The 23,181-nt window shown below is 43.9% G+C and overlaps 3 protein-coding genes across 3 annotated transcripts in view; 2 read left to right on the top strand and 1 right to left on the bottom strand.

The window, feature by feature from the left end:
• The window catches only part of ntng2b (netrin g2b), a 31,145-nt gene extending 23,583 nt beyond the window's left edge, over positions 1-7,562 (top strand). The window contains exons 6-8 of the mRNA XM_062554447.1: positions 5,054-5,224; positions 5,919-6,053; positions 7,300-7,562. Of these exons, the coding sequence (XP_062410431.1) occupies positions 5,054-5,224; positions 5,919-6,053; positions 7,300-7,526 (533 nt within the window). The 3' untranslated portion in view covers positions 7,527-7,562. The remainder of the gene's footprint in view (positions 1-5,053; positions 5,225-5,918; positions 6,054-7,299) is intronic.
• LOC134100944 (V-set and immunoglobulin domain-containing protein 1-like) lies at positions 1,838-4,206 on the top strand. The gene is made up of 3 exons (XM_062554448.1): positions 1,838-1,921; positions 3,363-3,434; positions 3,974-4,206. Exons 1-3 carry the CDS (start codon positions 1,840-1,842, stop codon positions 4,117-4,119), a joined length of 300 nt encoding a protein of 99 aa, XP_062410432.1. The 5' UTR covers positions 1,838-1,839; the 3' UTR covers positions 4,120-4,206.
• A 4,344-nt stretch (positions 7,563-11,906) lies between the features above and the next one.
• LOC134100318 (probable helicase senataxin) overlaps positions 11,907-23,181 on the bottom strand; it is a 30,225-nt gene continuing 18,950 nt past the window's right edge. The window contains exons 5-18 of the mRNA XM_062553437.1: positions 22,140-22,345; positions 21,883-22,038; positions 21,647-21,782; positions 21,454-21,555; positions 21,178-21,263; positions 20,773-20,844; positions 17,152-17,307; positions 16,767-16,874; positions 16,205-16,374; positions 14,978-15,070; positions 14,680-14,856; positions 14,407-14,505; positions 12,840-12,927; positions 11,907-12,702 (exon numbers count right to left, since the gene is read on the bottom strand). Of these exons, the coding sequence (XP_062409421.1) occupies positions 12,346-12,702; positions 12,840-12,927; positions 14,407-14,505; positions 14,680-14,856; positions 14,978-15,070; positions 16,205-16,374; positions 16,767-16,874; positions 17,152-17,307; positions 20,773-20,844; positions 21,178-21,263; positions 21,454-21,555; positions 21,647-21,782; positions 21,883-22,038; positions 22,140-22,345 (2,006 nt within the window). The 3' untranslated portion in view covers positions 11,907-12,345. The remainder of the gene's footprint in view (positions 12,703-12,839; positions 12,928-14,406; positions 14,506-14,679; positions 14,857-14,977; positions 15,071-16,204; positions 16,375-16,766; positions 16,875-17,151; positions 17,308-20,772; positions 20,845-21,177; positions 21,264-21,453; positions 21,556-21,646; positions 21,783-21,882; positions 22,039-22,139; positions 22,346-23,181) is intronic.

Genomic DNA, 23,181 nt, shown 5'->3' with positions numbered 1-23,181 from the left:
AAACGTTCACCTCCTCCTCTCTGCTCAGACTCTGCTGTGAGCACCACGGCTCAGCCTGACCCGCCCCAAGACACTGACCTCCCCTCAACCCTTACAGGTGTGTCCTGATTCCTGAAGAGTAGATAATCACCTATGACCACTTAGCATCGCCAGCGTTACTATTCGTGTGTGTGTGTGTGTGTGTGTGTGTGTGTGTGTGTGTGTGTGTGTGTGTGTGTGTGTGTATGTATGTGTGTGTGTATGTACTGTATGTATGTGCGTGTATGTGTGTGCGTATGTGTGTGTGCGTGTGTGTGTGTGTGTGTGTGTGTGTGTGTGTGTGTGTGTGTGTGTGTGTGTGTGTGTGTATGTGTATGTGAGTGTATGTGTGTGTGTGTGTGTGTGTGTGTGTGTGTGTGTGTGTGTGTGTGTGTGTGTGTGCGTATGTGAGTGTATATGTGTGTGTGTGTGTGTGTGTGTGTGTGTGTGTGTGTGTACAGTATGTGTCTGTGTGGGCATGCGTGTGTGTGCGCGCTTGTGTGTGTGTCTGTTTGTTGGTGGGTGTGCGCATACTTCTGTCTGTCTCTGTGAGTAAAAAAAAGCGTTTCTCCCCTCTCTCCGCCCAGACTCTGATTTGAGCTCGGTGGATGAGCCTGATCCGTCTCCAGTCACTGACTCCACTCCCACCCCCACAGGTGCGCTCTCAAGAGCTGCTCTAGGCCAATTAGCCCAGTCATAGACTCCACATAGTGGACTAGTCATAGAGACATGAGACGTTTTGAAGTCTTGGTCGTTATCTGTCGTCTTAGGTCTAATGGCCTGTGCAGACTACACGAATTCAGCCCGATTTTGCCACGACTATGTCGTGGCCGACAAATTTTCATCGTTGTGTCCGAATATGAAAAGTCAGGAACGACGCCCAAAGGAGGAAGCGTCTTGTACAGCGTCTTGCCACAATTTATTGTCTGCGACATTCCATGACGTTACGACCAAAAGTCTAGCAAGTCAGAATTTGGGGGAATCTCCTACAACCCCATGTTGACACTAACAATGACGGCACGCAACGAGAAGGCTACGATAGATGATCTTGTAATGCGCCCAGTTTTACAACCAAGACGCGGCAAGATGTGGTGGTTCTTTGATGGTCAATCGTAAAAGATCATTGTGGGAGACAAAAAATCGTCTAGTCTGCACAGGCTATAAGAGTGGTCCTCGTATTCTTGGAGATGTACTATCTTGCCCTACATGAGTTCTACGAGCACATGTAGCTTTGTTTTTCATATTACATAGGGACTTGATTAACTGAATGGGATGCACACACTGCAGCAGAGGTTAGGTATCTGCGGATCTCAGGGATTTTACTATTGCTGATTTCATAGTCCAGAGACTGCTACAAGCTCCCTTTGTGTGACATTATCTTAAGCTGATGGGTGTAGCTTTGCGTGTATAAAGTTGGTATTAGATGGTGACGTGAAGAACATGACCTTCCATCCTAACCAGTGAAACTTTCACTACCATTATTCCCCTGAAGACGCATCAGAGAGCCCCTCGCCATCTACAGTGATCCCCTCCACCGAACCACCCCCCACAGACCCCCCACCAACCACAACCCCCGCACCGCCCCCTGAACCCACTACAGTAGTCGACACAGACCCTCCCACAACTCAGCCCCCACCCCCAACACCACCTCCGCCTCCACCCGCAACCACACCCCCAGCTATGGTGGCAACTACCACAACTGCCCCTAGCGAGGCTCCCTCCATTGACGTAACAACCCCAGCCATCCCAGAGGCCCCCGAGGCTCCAAAGGCCCCAGAGTCCATGGTAACAGAGGCTCCAAAGCCCATGGTAACAGAGGCCATGGTAACAGAAGCCATGGTAACAGAGGCCATGGTAACAGAGGCTCCAAAGGCCCCAGAGCCCATGGTGACAGAGGCACCAGGTAAGGTCAGACCCTAGACAGGATTTAGCCACTGAACCATAGCTGTAGTAAAGACATGGAGTGAGACTGCAGTAGTTTGATGCTTATGAAGATGTAGCTTGCTCTCTGTATGGAACTGAATGGCCTCTGATTGCATCGCTTAGCATTAGCACAGACTTAGAGCATGTAAATGGCTTTTCGATGTGTTGCTTTATAGAACATGTGCCGTAAATAGCGTGTAGAAAGGATGTAGTCTAAGTTTTGATCTGTCAACATGCATGATGTTGATATTAGTATATTAGTCTGTTAGCCTGTGAAATGTGTTTAGCAATGCCACCAGAAATGCATTGTGGGTAGTGATACGCGTATGGGGATGCTGGATGCTGCGTAATGTCCTAATGCTCTGTCCTTAATATGAAGCCAATATAGAACAGTTCTTCCTGTCTACCAATCTGCTGTGGTTTAGACTTAGGGTAAAGCCAGCTGGCCACAAAGGCCCAACATATTAGTGTCATTGCGTGTACTAATCAATTGGAGATGTGATGTGTGTGTGATTAGCCGCTGTGTGCTCGTTGCTGGTTAGCAGGAATTAGAAAGCGTAGCCTCATGCCATAAGGCTCTGTAGGGTTGGGCTCCAGGGTTTGGCAGCCTGCTCGATTAGTACAGAGCTCTTTGCAGAGTGCCCGTCTCAAAGTCAACAACTCGACAGGGGGGTGGGGGGGTGGGGGGGGGCGCTGTATGTGACCCAAGCTCTGGCAGCCCTCACAGGCTGCCTCGATGGCGCGACTTACCTCAGCATTTGCAAGACTCAGCTGCTGGAGGAGGTGGAACAATGACGCAGGCTCATACAATGTTGGCCACCGTCCAGGCACTTGACACCACTATTCAGGAGTGTCTGTTTAAGTACCCACTGGGAGAGATTGGGTTTCTCTTGTCAGTGAGTCTATGGCTGCTGTCAATTTCGTATAATACTGTTACTCAACCTACAGACTGCACCTCGTTGTCCTTGTCCCGGGCTCCCATTGCAGTCAAACTGCTGCTGTGGCTCGTGATAGATAGATTTGTGTCATGCAGATGCAGACCTTTCGCAGTCCCCTTTGACTGACATCCATGGTAACATTTCCTGATAAATGTATCGCAGCTGTCACATCTTGCAAAGCCACAAGGGAATTACCCGCTGACACGAAGCATAAAGTGGCTGTCAGGTTCGCCAGACATTTACACAGCATAACATAGGAAATGACATCACTGATAAGACTGGAATGAGGAGGAGGGAAATGCAGAGAATGTCATGCAAATTGGGCTGATTTGCTGAGGCCTAGCCAAGACGGATGGCATGGATTGACTACCCACAATGCACCAGCAAGCATCGGTGCAAGTAGTTGTGTGCTGTCAGCGATAGGGCGCTTGGATATGCAGAGTGCATTTCACTTTACCCTCTTTGTGAACTCGGATCCCATAGCACCTCCGGATTCTCAAACGTCAGCACCCGAGGATGCTGGGACACAGGAGGAGATTAAACCTGAAACTGGAGGTACAGACAGCTTTGTGTTAAAGAAGTTGGTTGTGTTTCGATGTTATTGTGACCGCATTATGTTTGTCATTCTATAGCTTGTGTTGACACACCATTTGGTGAGAATACAGTGTGCAAGCATAAGCAAAATCTAACACAAAGTGTGCATCGGTGTGTGCATACGTCAAAGAGAAATGGAAATATTTGGCTCTCGATTCAAGTGCACATTCAGGCATTCTCTGAAAGACAAATATCGAAATATGACACATGTAGACACGTATGCCATAACAGCGTTTAACATCAATATAAAGCTGAGCATTTCAGCACACGAAGGAAGGGGCCTTTGCTCATAGAAAAACGAATGTATCACAAGAAGTACCTGCAGTCCAACGTAAGACACATTTCACGAGTGTGCATCAATGGTTATCGAGATGCTACAGTTTGCCCTGTCAGCTTCTCCGCTCTGTTCTTTTAAATGACTCAGCCTTTTGTCAGTAACCCCCTTCTTGTACTGTACACACAAAACCACACTGCTGACATGGACACTCATGTACACGCAGACAACACCCTCCCAGAGCCTGAGAAAGAGGGAGCGAGTGAGGGAGAGAAGAGTGTGGAGCCGGCGGTCTCAGAGGAGAAAACAGAAGGGAAAGAGATGGAGAAGAGAGAAGAAGGTACGACTCCTGTAGAACAGTCTCCAATGTAGAGTCCTGTAGGTCAAAGTAGTGGAGATGTGTAGAGGTCTTCAGCTCACTCTCAGACCATCACCCTTGATACTCATGCTGTTGCTGGTTCTTTCTGGGGCGGCCCAGTGGGTCCTTCAGCTTCAGAGGAGAAACCTAAGGAAGAGGGAGAGGCCTCCAAGAAGAACAACAATAAATTGATTGAGGAGTCGGACGAGGACAAGCTCTACACCAAGAAAGGTATCACTAGAGCAAGACAGATGGTAGGCAGTAGACCTGCCATAGTTATGAGTCTGGCGGAAATGTAGAAGCGCTCTAGTAGTAGAATGCTTTCAAGCTTCATTTGTTGATGTTAGTATTAGAAGGATGAGCGTTACATATTAGAGAAGCATATAGTGCTCTGTTAGGTGTAGCAGTGCGACACAAATTCAATACAGAGGTTACAGATATAGAGATACTGTAGATGTGATACAGTATAGGGATAGTTTTAGCATCTGTTGAACACTTCAATAACCATTCTGTGGCCATAGTATGAAACGTGGGTCCGACTGTGTGTATGTGTGCACACTCACACAGGTGAAAATAAGTGAGTTGTATGTCTGTTTGTAGCTATCTTAAAGTTCCTGCTTGCAGAAGGGCCCAAGCCTAAACTACTCAAGGGAATCATTTACGATGACTTTAAAGGTAAGCTCATGTGTGTTGGGAAAGATGCTTAGAGCTTTGGAGAGATTCTATGGCTATATCATCTCATTTCATCATGGAGCTCCTTTAAAAAGACTTCTCTTCTCACCTGTCATCTTCTGTCATCTACTTATTTCTCCATTTCCCCATGTGTTGTGTGTTCTCTCATTGTTGGAAGGTAAGTTTGGTTTGTTTGGTTCTGATTTTCAGTACTACACAAATTAGAACTAAACCAAAGATAGCTGACCTTGTTTTGTATCTTGTCTTTCTCTACAGCAGACTGTGAATGCTATGGCCACTCTAACCGCTGTAGCTACATAGACTTCTTGAACATTGTGACCTGTGTAAGCTGTAAGCACAACACCCGTGGCCAAAACTGTCAACACTGTCGGCTCGGATACTTCCGGAATGCCTCTGCGGAGTTGGATGATGAGAACGTCTGCATTGGTTAGTCACTCATCCATGTCGGTTCCACTCTATCGTTGTCTCTTCTCTGGGGTGTTTATTTACAAAATGTTCCTCCATATTCCCTTTATAAGATTATTCGTAAACTTGTAATAAGTGCAAGTATGAAGCATTGTTTTTGGTATATGTTTTTTTAAGATGAACTGTCTTAAGTTTTCGAAACTGCCATTCTCCAAGGCACCGTAGTCAGTGACTAGAGTTGTCACTCTTGTCTTGCCATGGTCCAGCTGTGTAGCAAACTTTCAGAGGCATCACAGCCTGCCAATTATTTTGAGTGTGCACAGTGCCTTGACAGCAGGGTTCGGACCCCTATTGCTTGTGGATGTCAACAATAAGTGCTTAATTAGTCTGAAGCATCTAAAGTGTGATTGAGCTCCTTCCAAATATCATGACAAGATGCTTTGTGTCCCAAGGTTACAGTAATGTATGCATGAATAAAATTCTTCATTAGTTAAAAGGCAACGTTTCGATCAACAGATCAGCAGATGAAGATCTGTTGATCGAAATGTTGCCTTTTAACTAATAAAGATTTTTTTGGAGCCATTACAGTGTGCAGACCATCACCTTTACTCTTTGACTTTTTTTTTGTCTGGCACCTGACCTGTTTAGAACATTTTTTGGATGTGCGCACCCATCTCTCCAAATCCTGTAATGTCTTGTGTGTCCATGTTTGTAGAGTGCAACTGCAACCAGCTGGGCTCAGTGCATGACCGCTGCAATGGCACGGGCTTCTGCCAGTGCAAGGACGGAGCAGGCGGAGCCAAGTGTGACGAGTGTGTCCCAGGATTCTACTGGAGACAGGGCTGCGTCCGTGAGTACACACAGATACACACCAAAACACACACACACACACACACAGGGCTGCGTCCGTGAGTACACACAGACACACACCAAAACACACACACACACACACACACACACACACACACACACACACACACACACACACACACACACACAGGGCTGCAACCGTGAGAACACACAGACACACCCCAAAACACACACACACACACACACACACACACAGGGCTGCAACCGTGAGTACACACAGACACACACCAAAACACACACACACACACACACACACACACACACAGCATGCTCAGCAATCAATCACACAATATTTCTATTCAAGCATAAGAGGCCTGGCCAACTCATCTTCAATATGTAGGCTGCTTAGATAATCTTCATATTTCATTCAAGATAAGGAGTCAGAATTGATCCTTTAAAAATAAAGAATTCATAGCAATACCATTATTATTATTATTATTATTATTATTATTTCATCATATGATAAATATATGAAATACTATATATATGTCTGTACAATATCACAGCTTGGTATTTGTCTCTATGTATACTGCTTTGGGCCTCCATGTTTTCAGTCCTATCAGGGGTCATTGAACCCCCCCAGGCTGGCATAGAAACATTATCCATTCCCAACCATGACCAGAATGGCTTGGGCACATCCCACGCATAGCCAGGATGCCTAGTCAGTGTGAGATGTCAGAAAGGAGACAGCAGAGAGGGGTGTCCAGATGGCGTGAGGCTGAGCGTTAGAGTGGGGCCGGCTCCAGCTCGTCCTCAGGAGAGCCGCTGATTGAGTCAGCGATCCGTCACGTGAGCGGGAGTGCAGACGCAAGACAGGTCAAGTGATGGGCGGTCAGAATGCAGCGCCCCTGTGGCGGAGGACTTATTCTAAACCCTGTTGTAGCAATAAGAGAGAAGGGAAAGGACTGATCCCAGATCACCTTAAAGAGTGGTCAGAGTTCTTCACCTCTGAAGGAATGATTAGGGTCTTGTGTTTCATTTAATTTAATTTATTTTATTAAGGACAGTGCACACTAATTTACATTTCTGTAAAATGTACTGTACCCGTGTTAGCCGGCCGGCTAATTTTCAATCTTTGTCCTTTGGCAGGATGTAAATAACCACTAATATGACTTGGAGTCAGCAGTACATAAAGTGTACATTCACATTCACACAACATTTAAAAAAATAATAATAATAATAATAAAGATGCTTTTCTTCTCTCCCATTCTCTCCTGTTTCCATAGCGAATGTGTGTGACGACACTGGCGTGCTGGCGTGTCAGAACGGCGGCACCTGCCTGCAGAACCAGCGGTGCTTGTGCCCGTCGGAGTTTAAGGGTGCGCTGTGTCAGCAGTCTGTCTGCGAGGGGGACAAGAAGTGCAGCGGCGCCGCCACCCTGACCCTGAGCCTGGCAGCCCTGCTGTGCCCGCTGCTCTACCCGCTGCTGGACGCCGCCCGCACGGTGCCCTGAGCAACTCTCTCAGAGAGAGAGAGAGGGAGAGAGAGAGAGAGAAAGGGAGAGGGTGAGTGTGTGTGAGAGTGAGAGAGAGAGAGTGAGTGAGTGTGAGAGAGAGAGAGAGAGAGTGAGTGAGTGAGGAAGAGAGAGTGAGTGAGTGAGTGAGGAAGAGAGAGAGAGTGAGAGAGTGAGAGTGAGGAAGAGAGAGAGAGAGTCAGAGAGAGTCAGAGAGAGAGAGAGAGACACACACACACAGACAAGCCAGCTCAATCAGAGTGGAGTCATCGTCCTAACACTTCAAAGCACTGAAAGAGCGAGGACTCCCTCTACTGGCGAGGACGGGCATGTGGGGGAGGACTTCAACTTCTGCTTAACTGTTGATTCCGACTAAAATGCTGCTCTTCATTCACAAGCTGATTGGCTTACCAGGGAGCAATGGACACGGCCTGCTCCCAGAGCTGGATTTAAAACCAGGTTTACTTTTTTTACGGAGAGAACCGATAAAAAGACACACGCCAAGGTTCTCCCTCTTCTGTGGCAGAGTTTTGTATTCTATTGTATGTAAACCACCAATCACAGTCAACAAACCTACGAAATACTATTGCAATATTATAAAGTGACCATTTATATTTAGGTCACTTATTCCCTGTTTGCAATAGGAATGAATGTTACCTCTTTTGGCCAAAGTCTATCTTGACTAAGTAATCAGGAAACAGGAAATCCACACCAAACAGGAAATGTAAAGACATATCCAACTTAGAGAAAAGTGGCAAGATGACTGAGGTTAAGATGACTGTCAGGAAAATATTTAACCGTTGTACCAATTTTGTTTTCTTAATTTTTGTTTTCCATGAATTTTTGTTTTTGTTTGGGTGTGTAATAAAGGTGACTTTGATTCTCACAACCAAGACTCTCAAGTTTGAATCAGAGACAGCACACACACACGCACACGCACACACACACACACACACACACACACACACACACACACACACACACACACACACACACACACACACACACACACGCACACACACAGGCTCACCTCAAGGTCATGCTGCTCTCCACAGTCACGTCAGCTCACAACGAACAATCAACAATCTGTTGCCATGGTCACACCCTGCAATCTTTTTACTGACACACAGCACATTTGAACCATACATTTAAGCAGTCTTACCATGAAATCAGGTAGCTTAGCAACTTTTTGGGGACATGTTAGACAAAAGAACATTTTTTAGAGATTAGAACTGAGACAGAAGCCACTGTATCTGAGCATAGTATCCGGCACGCTAGTGAAAGCTTCCGGATTTTTGTTTTTATGGTAAAATTTGTGTCAACGATTCTCGTGACACTGAAAGACCAGCCACATAAGGATGACACAGAGCCATTGATTTTCATATTGATATTTTCATATTGATCTGTCGCCCACCTGCCACGCACACACACGCACATACCCGTACACACACAAGCACAGACACACACACACACACACACACACACACACACAGTCACGCACGCACACACACACACACACACACACACACACACACACACACACACACACACACACACACACACACACACATACACTGCTAAACACACACACACAAATAAAGACACATGCACACACACACACACAGTAGCCTACACATGCACTCACACACACACATGCAGGCAAGTAGGCGTACATACACACACACACACACGCACACACACACACACACATGCACAAGCATGCAAACATACAGTACACACAAACACACACACACACACACACACACACAACCCATTACCCCCTCCCCCTCCCACACACACACACACACACATACTCACGCGAATACATACACAAGCACACATTTACACAAAAGCAAACACACACATGCACACACTCATTTACATACACAGAGGCTGCAAGAGTAGAAGATGGAGTAGGAGATGAAGTGAAATAGATTAACGTGATTTTATTTCTGCGGAATGTGCAGGATACATCTAGTTCTAACAGTTGTGGGTAATATTAGGTGTAGCAATAGGTCAATGCAAAAAGTGGTACAGCGTTAGATATCTTTGTATATTTTTGCGTAAATAAAGACAGGAACCAGTGATCGCAAATGACAACACTATTCTCTTTGCAAAGAGAGAGAATGATACAACGCACCAGACTCGATGAATTACACTACAGTATATTGCCAAAATTAGCTCACCTGCCTTGACTCACATATGAACTTCAGTCACATCCCATTCTTAATCCATAAGGTTTAATATGATGTCAGTCCACCCTTTGCTGCTATAACAGCTTCTGGGAAGGCTTTCCACGAGGTTTAGCAGTGTGTTTATGGGAATTTTGGACCATTCTTTCAGAAGCGGATTTGTGAGGTCACACACTGATGTTGGACCAGGAGACTGGCTCTCAATCTCCGCTCTAATTCATCCTAAAGGGGGTCTATCTGGTTGAGGTCAGGGCTCATGGTATTGTTGAGTGTTGTACTTGAGAGCTTGTACTTGAGAACAAAGATTAACCGGAGTAAAATTGCTTGTTTACGCAAACCTGGCCAATAAAGCTGATTCTGATTCTGTGCAGGCCAGTCAAGTTCATCCACACCAAACTCTGTCATCCATGTCTTTATGGACCTTGCTTTGTGCAATGGTGCACAGTCATGTTGGAACAGGAAGGGGCCATCCCCAAACTGTTCCTACAAAGTTGGAAGCATGGAATTGTGGAAATGCCGAATGCTGTCATGCTGTTCCAACATGGCTGTACACCAGTGCGCAAAGCAAGGTCCATAAAGACATGGATGACAGAATTTAGTGTGGATGAACTTGACTGGCCTTACCTTGAGTCCTAACCTCAACCCAATAGTAGACCTTTGGGATGAATTAGAGCGGAGACTGAGAGCCAGTCTCCTCATCCAACATCAGTGTGTAACCTCACAAATCCGCTTCTGAAAGAATGGTAAAACAATTCCTATAAACACACTCCTATACCTTGTGGAAAGTCTTTCCAGAAGAGTTGAAGCTGTTATAGCAGCAAAGGGTGGACTGACATCATATAAACACCTAGATTAAGAATGGGATGTCACTTAAGTTCATATGCGAGTCAAGGCAGGTGAGCAAATACTTTTGGCAATATAGTTTAGGTCTGAATGCCTCCTTTTATACATATGTTTACACAAGCAGAATCTCTGATTGTACTTTGCCACACATCCTCACATGGTTTGTAACCACAATTCTTCTTTTCTTAGCATGACATTTGCACTCTGGTTCTTCTCCAGACAGACATCTAAAAGAGCAACGGAATTTTCTAAAGAACTTGTGGGTTACTCAGGTCTTTCTCATGGTTACATTTTGCACACACAGACATTGCTGATACATAAGAATATATGAAGATATTGCTGATACATGGTTCAAACTTAATCCATATAAAAGAATATTGTTTAAGGATTTATCAGATATAAGAGTACATGTTTTTAAGGAATATGATTATACAGAATATGTGTCCTTAATCACACATCATACATATTTCATTATTCAATACAGTTTTCATTAATGTAGAGGAATACATATTTCCTTAATCATGATATATTCGATCACACATATAGAATGTTTTTCATCAAAATACTGTACGTATATGAGAATACATGTGTCAACAATTTGGTGTACGCAAAATGTGCATTATGAGTCATTATCTAAACTAATTTGCAGTGAACATAAATTTGAATAGGATGGAGCCATGTTCAAATTGATTTTCATTTTGTTGACATAATAGGTATCAGAGTTTCTTAAAAGACATCAGACATATACAGTACTACCGGTCAAAAGTTTGGGGTCACTTAAAAAGTTCCATTCCACTCCATTATAGACAGGATACCAGCTGACATCAGCTGCACTCTTTTTTTTTTTTTTTTATCAGAACAGCAGTTTTCAGATATCATTATGTTTTTGTATAATTGCAAAAGGGTTCTCTAACGTTTATTTAAAATATCAGATTAGTAAACAGAATGTGCCTTTGCAACATTGGATGAATGGTTGCTGATAGTGGGCAATGTAGATATTATACTAAAGATCAACCATTTTCATGCTATCTATTGTAACTTTACTTTCCCCATATAATCATCCACTGGTCATCTATCAGGCCAAAAATAAATGACAATTAATTTGGTAGGATATAGCAGCAAATGATAGATTGAATGATTTGGTAGATAATGAAGGCAATATTATGTAGCAATTTTACCTTGAAATACTTGTTTCAAATAATTTTGATGGTATACTGATGATAGGGAGAATGACATCTTTGTCATTGCCACTGCATCTCCATAGTAGCATAACCCTTTGGTGTTATTTGTCATTTACAAATGACACTAAAGGCATAATCAGGACACTGGAAAGTGACAACAAGGAGTAACACCAAGTCGAGTTTAATGGTTATACAGTGATGCATAAAACACTCTGACAGCCTTTTGCAACAACACTGAAAAAGCACAAAACCCCCAGATAAAATTAGAGCCTTAAGGTAACACTCTGTGCATCCCTGTTGAGCTGCCTTTCTGTTCCATTTTGTAAAAGATATAAAAAAGAAGCAAATAGTGATTATAGGAGACATTTTTACAATTAAAAGGAAGATACAAAAAACACATTCTGTCATTTTTGCAATGTATGTACAACACGTTGTTTGCATATATACACAGTGGCCCCAGTATGGAGATTAAAAAACATTAAAAAATATATAATATATTTCCTGGGATACACAAACAGGGTCTGTTTAAACAAAGGAGCTGCTTCTTTGCAGTGTGGAACTAAATGAACTTGACTGGTCGGCTATGGACTGTGCCGGCACCGGTCAGGGTCGTTGTCTGTCCCATTCACACGAGTCTCGCCTGTCCCTGCTCGCCCTGAGAGGCTGGGCTTTGGAGGCCGCAGCGTGCCAGGAGCTGCCCTGATGTCCTGCTGTGTAGGGGACTTCTCTTGGGGACGCGGTACTGCAGCTCGAGTAGGAGGTGGTGCTGTTTGATCGGGAGAGATGGGGCCTGTTGGAGGGATGCCAAGACCAATCCTGTGTCCTGTGAGGCGGAGAGAGGCAGAAGTCGTCTTCTTTCAAGATCTTCCGGGCATCCATTTTCAAATACTGCTCCTCTGATTTTATGATGAAGCCACGGTCCTCAGCGTCCTGTATTACAGGTTTCCAGTATCTGTGTTCCTAAAAGTGAACATAGATAATATTGTCATGGGAAAATAACGCCTCAATATGCAGCATGTTGCCAAATTAAAAACAATCATGACAAAAAAACCCTGTGCACAGAATGCTATGGTTAAGATGACGCATGCCTGTATTACCTTCAGTGTGTTGAGGTGTCCCAAAATGAAAAGGCTGTATTTGGCTCTGGTGATGGCAACATTGATTTGCTGACGGCTCCCTAGAAACCTAACACAAAGAAACCACATCACTTTAGAAGCAGAATATACCGAGGTGTTTGCCATGTTAGCCAGAGCTAACCAATTCAATAGTAACAGAGAAGCGTGGTACAGTGAATAAAACATTGGATATGAAATGTTGCATGAATCACATGATGCCATATTTTCCTAAATATTCAACTTAGGAGAAACTGCTGTTGTCGTGGAAAATTGTTTCACTTCCCGAATCCAATGAACCCTTAACAGTTAGCCATATACTAAATAGCACTCTGGAACAAGGCGTCCGAAGGAGACGATGCAGACAGAAGATCTCTGTAGACTGTTGATCTTTATTCCCCACATTGCAGTGATAATACAGCCCAAACAAAGTTTCAGACCGACCGTCAAGACAATAGGGAGAAGGTGAGGTGTCATCCGCTGGGGCGCCCGATGAACGTCTTCACTAGGGATGGCTGGGGCCTGTTTCTTATACACCAAGGACACATTTCGGTGTCCACTCCGTAGAGTAGCACAGAGTAAGGTCCAATATAATGATAAAAACCGTCTAGGAATTCTTGTGTTTTTCTGTTTCCCTGCTTTTTAGGTGTCAGTAAGGCTACTTAAAATTATGGAGATTCTCTTGGAAACTCTCTTCTTAACATGTCTATAATGGATGGTGTAGCAGAGTGGTCTTTAATACTTAGAATGAGGTATGAGGCGAGTTGTCTGATGCCTAGGATTGTCTGCCCTCCATTGTCCTTCCTCTGAACCCCACCAGCTGATGACACCCCCTCTCCTTTAAGTGTCCAGAGGAGCCTAGCATGGTGTCTCCCACATGCAGTACCGCTCTCCTGATAGTTTATACAGTAAATCAAGTTGCTCCACACACGTGTGCAGCGCGTACAGCAGGCCCAGGGGCGCTTACAGCAAAGCAGCAGACACAGGAGCCTACAGCAAATGCTGTAGGCCCAATATTACAGCTCATGAACCATATGCATCTTATGACTGTCATTAAGCCTGTTATTATCTCTGCTAAGGACTTTTAAGGGTGATTAAAAACAAAGTTTGCACACGTACAGTATACAACAAAGCTGCAGAATAGCACAACGTCAAAGTGATGTTGTGGAAAATGTCCAAATAGGTAACAAGAAGATGTAAAGAAGCACGCTCAACACCTTAGTGCTTCAACTGGGTGCTTAAACTCACTTGATAATAAATACAAACAAAGATTTTGAAAATAAATAAAGCAAGCACTCAAACAGTTTCTTTTACTTTTTGAATCGCCTCACAGACGTTTCGGGTTGACACCCTTCTTCAGTGTGAGATGTGGCGATTCTCACACTGAAGAAGGGTGTCAACCCGAAACGTCTGTGAGGCGATTAAAAAAAAGTAAAAGAAACTGTTGAGTGCTTGCTTTATTTATTTTCAAATAGGTCACAATTTAGTAAAAAAAAGTCTTCAGGCACTGTTGCTTGCAGATTAACATGTGTACACAATCACACAGACTTACTCGATGGAGTCCACGTTATTGCTGGATCGGACACAGGACACAATGATACAATCTTTCTCTCTACCCTGAAATCCATTCACTGTGTTCACCATCACTCCCCTAACATGGAGACAAGACAAAAACACAAAAACAATAAATTCAATACACATACAACACTCAATGTGTATACAGTAAAAATAATTCCCCAGAACCCAATATTAAAGCCAACACATCTAGTGATACTGTGGGATTGAATGTGGGGAAAAAGCTTTGGTGGTCTGGTCTGACACTAACTTTGATAAGCCTTCTCGTTGGAGGGCTTGGTGAATCCGAAACCTCTGTGCCTTGCAGGGAGTAATGACTCCAACCACCCCACTGAACAGCTTGTTTGGATTGCGGTCCTGGTAGCGCTTAGTGACCAACCGCACCAACTCCACCGTCAGGTCCAACTCCGTAGTGTTGAAGAAGGAGCTGCCATGCACACACACACAAACAAACAGGATTTAAAATAGGCATACAAACCACTTTACATATTTATATAGGAGCAAGAGAAGTCTATTTTGTTGAATATTTCTTTACGGTGATGACATACTCCTTCTCACTTGTCTCCTGTCCATCAGCAACATCAAACACCCTGTAGGACTCACAGGCCCAGTCACTACAGCAGCGGCTCTGAGCCATCGGTCTGAAAAACATACAAACCATCTGTCAAATATACCATTAACACAAACCATCTGTCAAATATACCAATAACACAAACCATCTGTCAAATATACCAATAACACAAACCATCTTTAAAATATAACAACAACACAAACCATTCAATCAAATATACCAATAACACAAACTATCTGTCAAATATACCAACAACACAAACCATCTGTCAAATATACCAACAACACAAACCATTCTGTCAAATATACCAAATAACACAAACTATCTGTCAAATATACCAACAACACAAACCATCTTTCAAATATGACAACAACACAAACCATTCTGTCAAATATACCAATAACACAAACTATCTGTCAAATATACCAACAATACAAACCATCTTTCAAATATACCAACAACACAAAGCATCTGTCAAATATACCAACAACACAAACCATCTATCAAATATACCAATAACACAAACCATCTGTCAAATATACCAATAACACAAAGCATCTGTCAAATATACCAAAACTGAGCTATGACTGCAATAAGAAATACAGTATGTCATGATCCCAATATACACTTATCAACAATTTGATCCAAGCTAAACTTATGATATTGGTAACTAGAGGTACTGCAGAGTGGTATACAATCTGACCACTGTCCAGTCATGCACCTTCACATTCTCTCCACGCTAATCATGCTTGTCAATTTGTCTCCATCTCCTACTCCATCACCTACTCTTGCAACTTTTGTGCATGTAAATGAGTGTGGGCATGAGTATGTTTGCTTCTGTGTATATGTGTGCTTCTGTTTGTATGTGTGTGTGTGTGTGTGTGTGTGTGTGTGTGTGTGTGTGTGTGTGTGTGTGTGTGTGTGTGTGTGTGTGTGTGTGTGTGTGTGTGTGTGTGTGTGCGCGCGCGTGTGTGTGTGTGTGTGTGTGTGTGTGTGTGTGTTTATGAGTGTATGCTGGTTTGTGTGTGCGTTGATGGATTGACAGATAGAAATGACTGGCAGTGCAAAAGGATTTCTGTTTACCAACTGACAGAAACGGTTTGTCAATCCTGTAATCTATTAAATCCATTTCAAAATGAATTTGCCACCAGTCAAGCATTAGCTTTAGGAGGACATGCATGGACAGCAAAGATGTGCGTCTCACCCATCCGCCTTCAGTAGGTTTCTGTAGAAGTATTTGGAGGGGAAGTTTTGGATATCCACGTGCATCCTGTATTGCTGACTCAGGAAGTGGGTGTGTGGGGGGCTCAGACCATGTACACTCTTGTAAATTCGATCCATCAGTGACTGGTCAAACCCAAGTTCCTTTGTTTTCTGTGTGTCACACACACACACACGCGCACACACACACACACACACACACACACACACGCACGCACGCACGCACGCACGCACGCACGCACGCACGCACGCACGCACGCACGCACGCACGCACGCACGCACGCACGCACGCACACACACACACACACACACACACACACACACACACACACATTCTCTCAAATAAATCATGCTTGTCAATTTGTCTCCATCTCCATCCATAAGTAAAATACTTACTTACTTTACTTACTACTTACTTACTTACTTACTTACTACTTACTACTTACTTACTTACTTACTTACTAGTTACTTACTTACTTACTTACTACTGACTTACTACTGACTTACTTACTGTTTACTTATCACCGCCTGTAAGTAGACAATACCTGTGATATGACTGTTGGTGGGAGCTGGTGAGGATCTCCCACCAAGACGAGGGAGGGGCAACGGAACAGCAGAGGAATCAGAGTCTCCGTCTCCTTGGCCTGACCTGCCTGTGACACACACACACACACACACACACACACACACACACACACGCACGCACACACACATACACACACACACACACACAGACACACAGAAATTGCGCAATACGGATACATTATTATAGATAACCATGTTGTAGACCATGTTGTAAGTCGTGACGCTTTGATTAAAACGCATCAGTCAAATGTTATGTAACTAATGTAATGTATACTAATGTAATGTAATGTAACTACACTGCGGACATTCACCAGTAGATTGGCCAGAGCTGATCCCTAAGCTCACCTCATCAATGATGACACAGTTGAACGGCGTGTGGTCCTGGAGGTGGGAGGGGAAGGCCGCCCGCAGGTCGACGCCTCCGCTGGTGCTCAGAGTGCAGCAGATGACGTTGGCCTCCTGCAGGATGACGCGCTGCATGTTGTACTTCCCACTTTTGCTCTGTGGACAGGAGACGGACAAGACGTGCCTTTTGATTGGCTAAAAGCAGAAGTGGAACGCTCCAGGTTCAGAAAAATAAAAGTCCAATCATGTATTGGTTCTACCTGTGCACTTAACACAGGTGATGTCGTCAATTAGCTGCTCTACCTGGCTGAGGAGTTGTGTTAATAAGAGTCAGCTGGTTTAGGTGAATGGTAGGCAGATGTATGTGGTAGGACTTTCACTTCCTGAAGCTGGACTTTTCCACCTCTGGCTAAAAGCCAGTAGTGGTGGTGACATTTGTTGGGCTATAGACTCATGGCAAACCATTTGAAGATGGTTTATTTGTTCAGGGGTTAAGTACAACTTAAAGGAACCATATGTAGGAAATGTATTTCAATTAATCATAAAATGGCCCTGATATGTCACTAGACATTTAGAAATCATGCTAATTTCAAATACTTATATCACTGACAACAGTAGTCCGGCCAAGATATTTTCATTTAAAAGTGAAGTTGCAGCCCTCAACTGATGTTGATGTTGTTATGTTGTGTTTTGGTTTGATGCGCCGCCCTACACTTATCTACGAATCATGAAGTCAGTAGTATTTCGCCATCCGGGTTGCCAGCTATGCTAGTTACCACCATAGACAGCTGCAGCTACAAACGTGTTGGATAAAAAATGTCTAACGTTATGGAACCTAAAAGTACGGAGCCCGTGAAGGGTCAGGTGTGTGAATATTTTTGAGTGAACTTTTGCGTTCCCTCGCAATACTTTTTGCGTTACCTCGCAATACTTTTGCGTTCCCTCGCAATAGTTTTGCGTTCCCTCGCAATACTCTTTGCGTTCCCTCGCAATAACTTGTATGTGTTCCTGTCAACTTGGGCTCCATGCATTAGCTCACCATATAGGTTTACATGGACTGCAGTTCAACTCATGGATAATCTGGACATTATTAAGTTACTTTAACCTGGGGCTCACATAGGCTACAGCAATATACTGGCAGATTTGTCTGTGAGACACAATGTGATTATAAGCATGAAAACTCTGAAGCATCTGCTAAAGAAAAACGGCTTGTTTCGGCGCAGCATGGGAGTTGACAGTGCTTTAACCTGACGTAGCAGGCTAGCCACTGTACGGAGCCCAATGTTACCCACACAGCAGAGGATTCCAAAACGGACCCGCCCTCAAGCCGCCACATCCGCGTGACAGTCACCTCCGTTTTGGCTACGCGCACGGGACACGACCCGCCTCCGCCAGCGCTTTCCAGTCCTAACGGCTTCTTCAGTTTTCAAATTTCTCGTTGATGAAGTGGAAGACAAAACAGCGGCGTCTGAAGGCTCACTGTAAGTATGCTCCTATATGCTTTATGTATGCAGTTACCTAGTCTATCCACTGAAAAAGTACTTCCATAACACAACGTAAACAGAAGTTACGTCTCAGAACGTAGTTTGAGATTTCAGGGGAGACTTATGGCTGCTCCAGGGCCGAGGTACTGAATTGACTCGGGTTAACCCTCTCTCCTTCACAACAGCAGCAGGTTAACTTGCACAGTGGTTTGGATCAGAGGATTTATTTTGTGATCTTTATAATATAGCCTACATTCACATCACTCAGGTCCCTGTAACATGCCTCTCTCTCCCACTCCGATCTCACACACCAACACGCACACACACACACACCCTTGCTCCCTCTCTACCCCTCCCACACCGCAAACGGAACCTGCGGCTTAAGGGCATACATAGCCTACAAGTTATTGCGAGGGAACGCAAAAGTTATTGCGAGGGAACGCAAAAGTATTGCGAGGGAACGCAAAAGTTCACTCAAAAATATTCACACACCTGACCCTTCCCGGGCTCCGTATAAAAGACCTTGTTATGAATCCGAAATACGTCTAAATAAAACAAGGATTTAGGAGATTGAGACGGCTGAAAACGGAGAAGAATTTGAAGACAGACGTCAGTGTTGTTAATTTGCTCCTGGACAGGTAAAGATTCATCAGTTTGGCTAACTTACTTGTAGGCTACTGTAAATTGACATTTTAAATAGCCTATTCATGATAGTTGAACAAATTATGCAAGTTTGTGCAAAGTATGTTGGCCATATGGAGGAGGTGGGTCATTGAATTGAAAAGGTAGGCTAAGGAATTGTTTGGGAAATAAAATCAGCTAGTAGTCATTGCTAACGTTAGCAATGCATTATCAGAGTTCGTTTCTCTGTTTTTATGCTGAGGAAAACAGCACTTGCCATTGAAAGTTAGCAGCCTACGTTCCTGCTGCAGCTAGCTGGCAACCGTGACTCAGAGGGGAGGGGGAGGCGATTCACCGCTCTACAGTATTTTGAAAGTAATTGCAGTACTCGTTTTGACCAAAATCCTACATACGGTTCCTTTAAGGGTCTGGTTCAATGTCAGGTCATTTCATTAATGTCAGCATGATGACCCCAGGGAACAGTCGTGGAAAATGTCCACTTTCGAATCCAATTAACAATTGACACTTAACTATATACCAATTAGCACTCTGGAACAAGGTGTCCGAAGGAGACTATGCAGACAGAAGATCTCTGAAGACTGTTGATCTTTATTCCCCATATTGCAGTGATAGTACGGCCCAAACAATGTTCAGACCAACCGTCAGGGCAATAGGGAGAAGGTGAGGTGTCATCCGCTGAGGCCCCCCCGATGAGATCCTGCCTATGGATGGTGGGGGCCTGTCTTTTATACCTCTTGGCCCTCGAGAAGTGTCCCCTCTCGCACCATCCAAAAACATCTTTTAGCCAATCAGCGTCGAGCAGGGCCAATTATATTGATGCAAACCATGGTTCCAGTTTTGGGTGTAAGGAGGGTTTTCATGTCTTGATTTACTTCATAACCGGCAGTGTCCAACTGGCCTTGTCCTTTCTCTGAACCCACCAGCCGATGATATCACCTCTCATCTAAAGAGGAACCTGGTATTTACGGTGCTTTCCCACATACTACTCCCCTGACTGTTAGTCGGTTCTGCTCAAGACATGAAATGGTCTTGAAACCCTTGCAGTAAATCAAGTAGGCCCAGTATAACAGCTTATGAAACCATGAATGCATCCTTTGAATCATGAAAAAACACCACAGAAGTCTGAGTCTACCAGTTCACCTTGATTGCAGCATTAGAGTGCATTCACTGACTGCTTTCTATTTATCCAACCATCTATTTCGTTTACAACTTTTCAATGAGAGTAAAACGATTCCTCTCTTTTTGATTATACCTGTTTAATTAATACATTTCTTCAAGAACTTCACTCATGGTTTTTGCAAGTCTTGTGCATGAATTTAAAGGCCCATGTCCATTCTTTGTGTGTGTATGTATGTGTGTGTGTGTGTGTGTGTGTGTGTGTGTGTGTGTGTGTGTGTGTGTGTGTGTGTGTGTGTGTGTGTGTGTGTGTGTGAGAGAGAGAGAGAGCATACTGTACACATGAACCCTACACATGCAAGTCAGTGTGTGAGGTTACCAATTTCATTCGGTCCCAGAGCCTCTTCCTCGTTTCCACCACTTTTGCTTTTTTCCCCAGCACTTTGTTACGCTGTAGAAAAGCAGCAACAAGTTAGTGCTTTGAAGAAAGTCAAACACGTCCTCACCCCTGAGGTAATGAGCAGCTATTTTGATCATGCACCTGACCACATCTATTATTATGTTCAATTGACCAATCGTCAACTCATGCACTTGGTGTAAAAATGATCAATCTATTGGGTGTAAGCTAGGAAGAAGACTTGTAACCACACCTGGCGGTACAGTGGGCCGGGTATAATATAGGGCCCTACATTGGTCAGTCATTAAATTAGATCATTGCCTGATCTCAGTAAATGTAACTCTACTGAATTGAACAGAAAGACCAAACACACACACACACCCTTACCTCTTCTTGAGTTTGGCAGTTGGCATGCATTTCGGTCAGGTTATGTATGTTCTGCTCCAGAGTTGCAATCTTCTGCTTTGCCTTTTCTATGCAAGCCACATGGGAAACATGTTGAGAGTAATAATAATAATAATAATAATACATACTGTAGGTTTGTACACATACAGTACAAACACATACACATACGTAAAAAGAACAAGACAAAGAGTAGATGGGGAAAAGAGTGAGGCCAGGCACCTCAGTTTGCAATGTGTGTAGCTGTGTGAGGAGCCTCACCTATTTGTCGGTCGGCTTGATACTCCAAACTAAACTTCTCAACTTGTTTAGAGATGTTTTTCTCAGTTCCCAGTCTCACCAGATTAATGTCTCCACAGCTGCCTGTGCAGAACAGAACAATGTTTATCACCTGTATATTATGGCCAGCTACACTAGATACAAGCAGCAACCACATGTGTGTGCTCTTGTGTACCTGTGCTTTTTGCGCTTTTTAGGTTTTGAAAGAAGGCGATGATTTTCTCCATTAGACTGTCTACTGCGGCAGTGGATGGAGCACAGACGAGCGTGCGCCAAGGCTTCTGCCCTGTGCCGTCAGCTGCACCAAGCTTCTGAAACAGTCACATAGCAGCTGGTCAGTGGTTATGAACTGAACTGAGGGAATCCGTATATATCAAGCGCACAGACACACACAGGCACACACACACCTACCTGTGACAGTTGATAGAGTAGGTTTACAATTGTGTCACTCTTGCCAGTTCCAGGGGGGCCATGGATCATACATATTTTGGGGGTTGGCTGTGCGCTCATCACCATGGAAAGAACGCAATTTATTGCCTTTGCCTGGTCTTTATTGCATCCCTCAAACTAAGGAAAAATGCAAAAAACAGTTACATGAGATTACATGCACGTGTGTGCTAAAATGCTGACATCCAAAAGCCCAGAGATGACATAAGATGTACTCTTACCATGGGTTCAGAATCTGGTAGGACATGTGCAAAGTGCTTATCTGGTGCCAGGATTGTCTGGATTAGGGCCTTGTCTTGAATGTGGCACAGAGCATTGAGCTCGCGCATGGCACTCAGCATACTGCCAATCACCTCACACTGTACCTGCTGCTTGTCAACGGACAACACATTGCCAAATGTCTGTACCTTCAGCTCTTGTCTCAAATCTGTCCTCAGGCAAAAATAGAACAGAATAGTAGCCAGGGGTTAGTTTTAGCCTGCTTTTGTATACAGTTTCTGTATGTCTGTATGCGCAAGACAAGCGAGACAGACAGACAGACACACACACACACACACACACACACACACACACACACACACACACACACACACACACACACAGTGCCACTGCCACATAAGTTATGAATGATGCTTTTGTTATTAATAGGGATGTCAAAATAACGCATTCATTTCAATTAATTAATTTGAGAAAAAATAACGCATGGTTTTATTTCAGTTAGCCTATTATCTGGTTTGATTAGCATTGAGCTCAATGAGAATAAAACCAGCTAATAGGATAACTAAAATGAAACCATGATTGATTTCTCTCCATCTTTTTGAGTTACAAAGACAATGTTTCTCAGGCAGAAATAAGCTATGGGGCTTGAAGCTTAACTCTGTGTCTAAGATGACACTTAGACTTGTTATTTTTGACCTGGTGTGCCAGGTTCCCAAGATCACTAAGAACGGTATCTCACTTTGATTTTGGTCCAGCTAAAGTACCCCTGTTTTATCGTCATTCTTTGAAATGTTGTTGCTCATCCACTGATTAATGGAGGCTAAGCATGCGAGAAGGGAGCAAAGTCCATCTTGGTCTGTTGGCTCCACAGAAATATATAATTCTGCATAGCATCTGCATAGCTGTGGAAGTGTACATTATGTTGACTTACGGAAGCATATAGGGGAAAAAAGCAGAGGATTAAAGTTATCTGCCTTGAGCCACACTGAAACTTTTCAGGTCAAGGACATTTTTGTTCATCCAAGGCATCAGTTTGCTACAGGG

This window comes from Sardina pilchardus, chromosome 14 (assembly GCF_963854185.1).
Source record: "Sardina pilchardus chromosome 14, fSarPil1.1, whole genome shotgun sequence".
Lineage (NCBI taxonomy): Eukaryota > Metazoa > Chordata > Actinopteri > Clupeiformes > Clupeidae > Sardina > Sardina pilchardus.
This window is presented reverse-complemented; position numbering and strand designations above follow the sequence as displayed.

Excerpts from the sequence above, each read along its gene's own strand:
- LOC134100944 (XM_062554448.1), top strand. The coding sequence starts at position 1,840 with ATGGTAACAGAAGCCATGGTAACAGAGGCCATGGTAACAGAGGCTCCA. Across the intron at positions 1,922-3,362 it reads CATGGTGACAGAGGCACCAG|CACCTCCGGATTCTCAAACG; the intron begins GTAAGGTCAGAC and ends CGGATCCCATAG. Across the intron at positions 3,435-3,973 it reads GATTAAACCTGAAACTGGAG|ACAACACCCTCCCAGAGCCT; the intron begins GTACAGACAGCT and ends ATGTACACGCAG.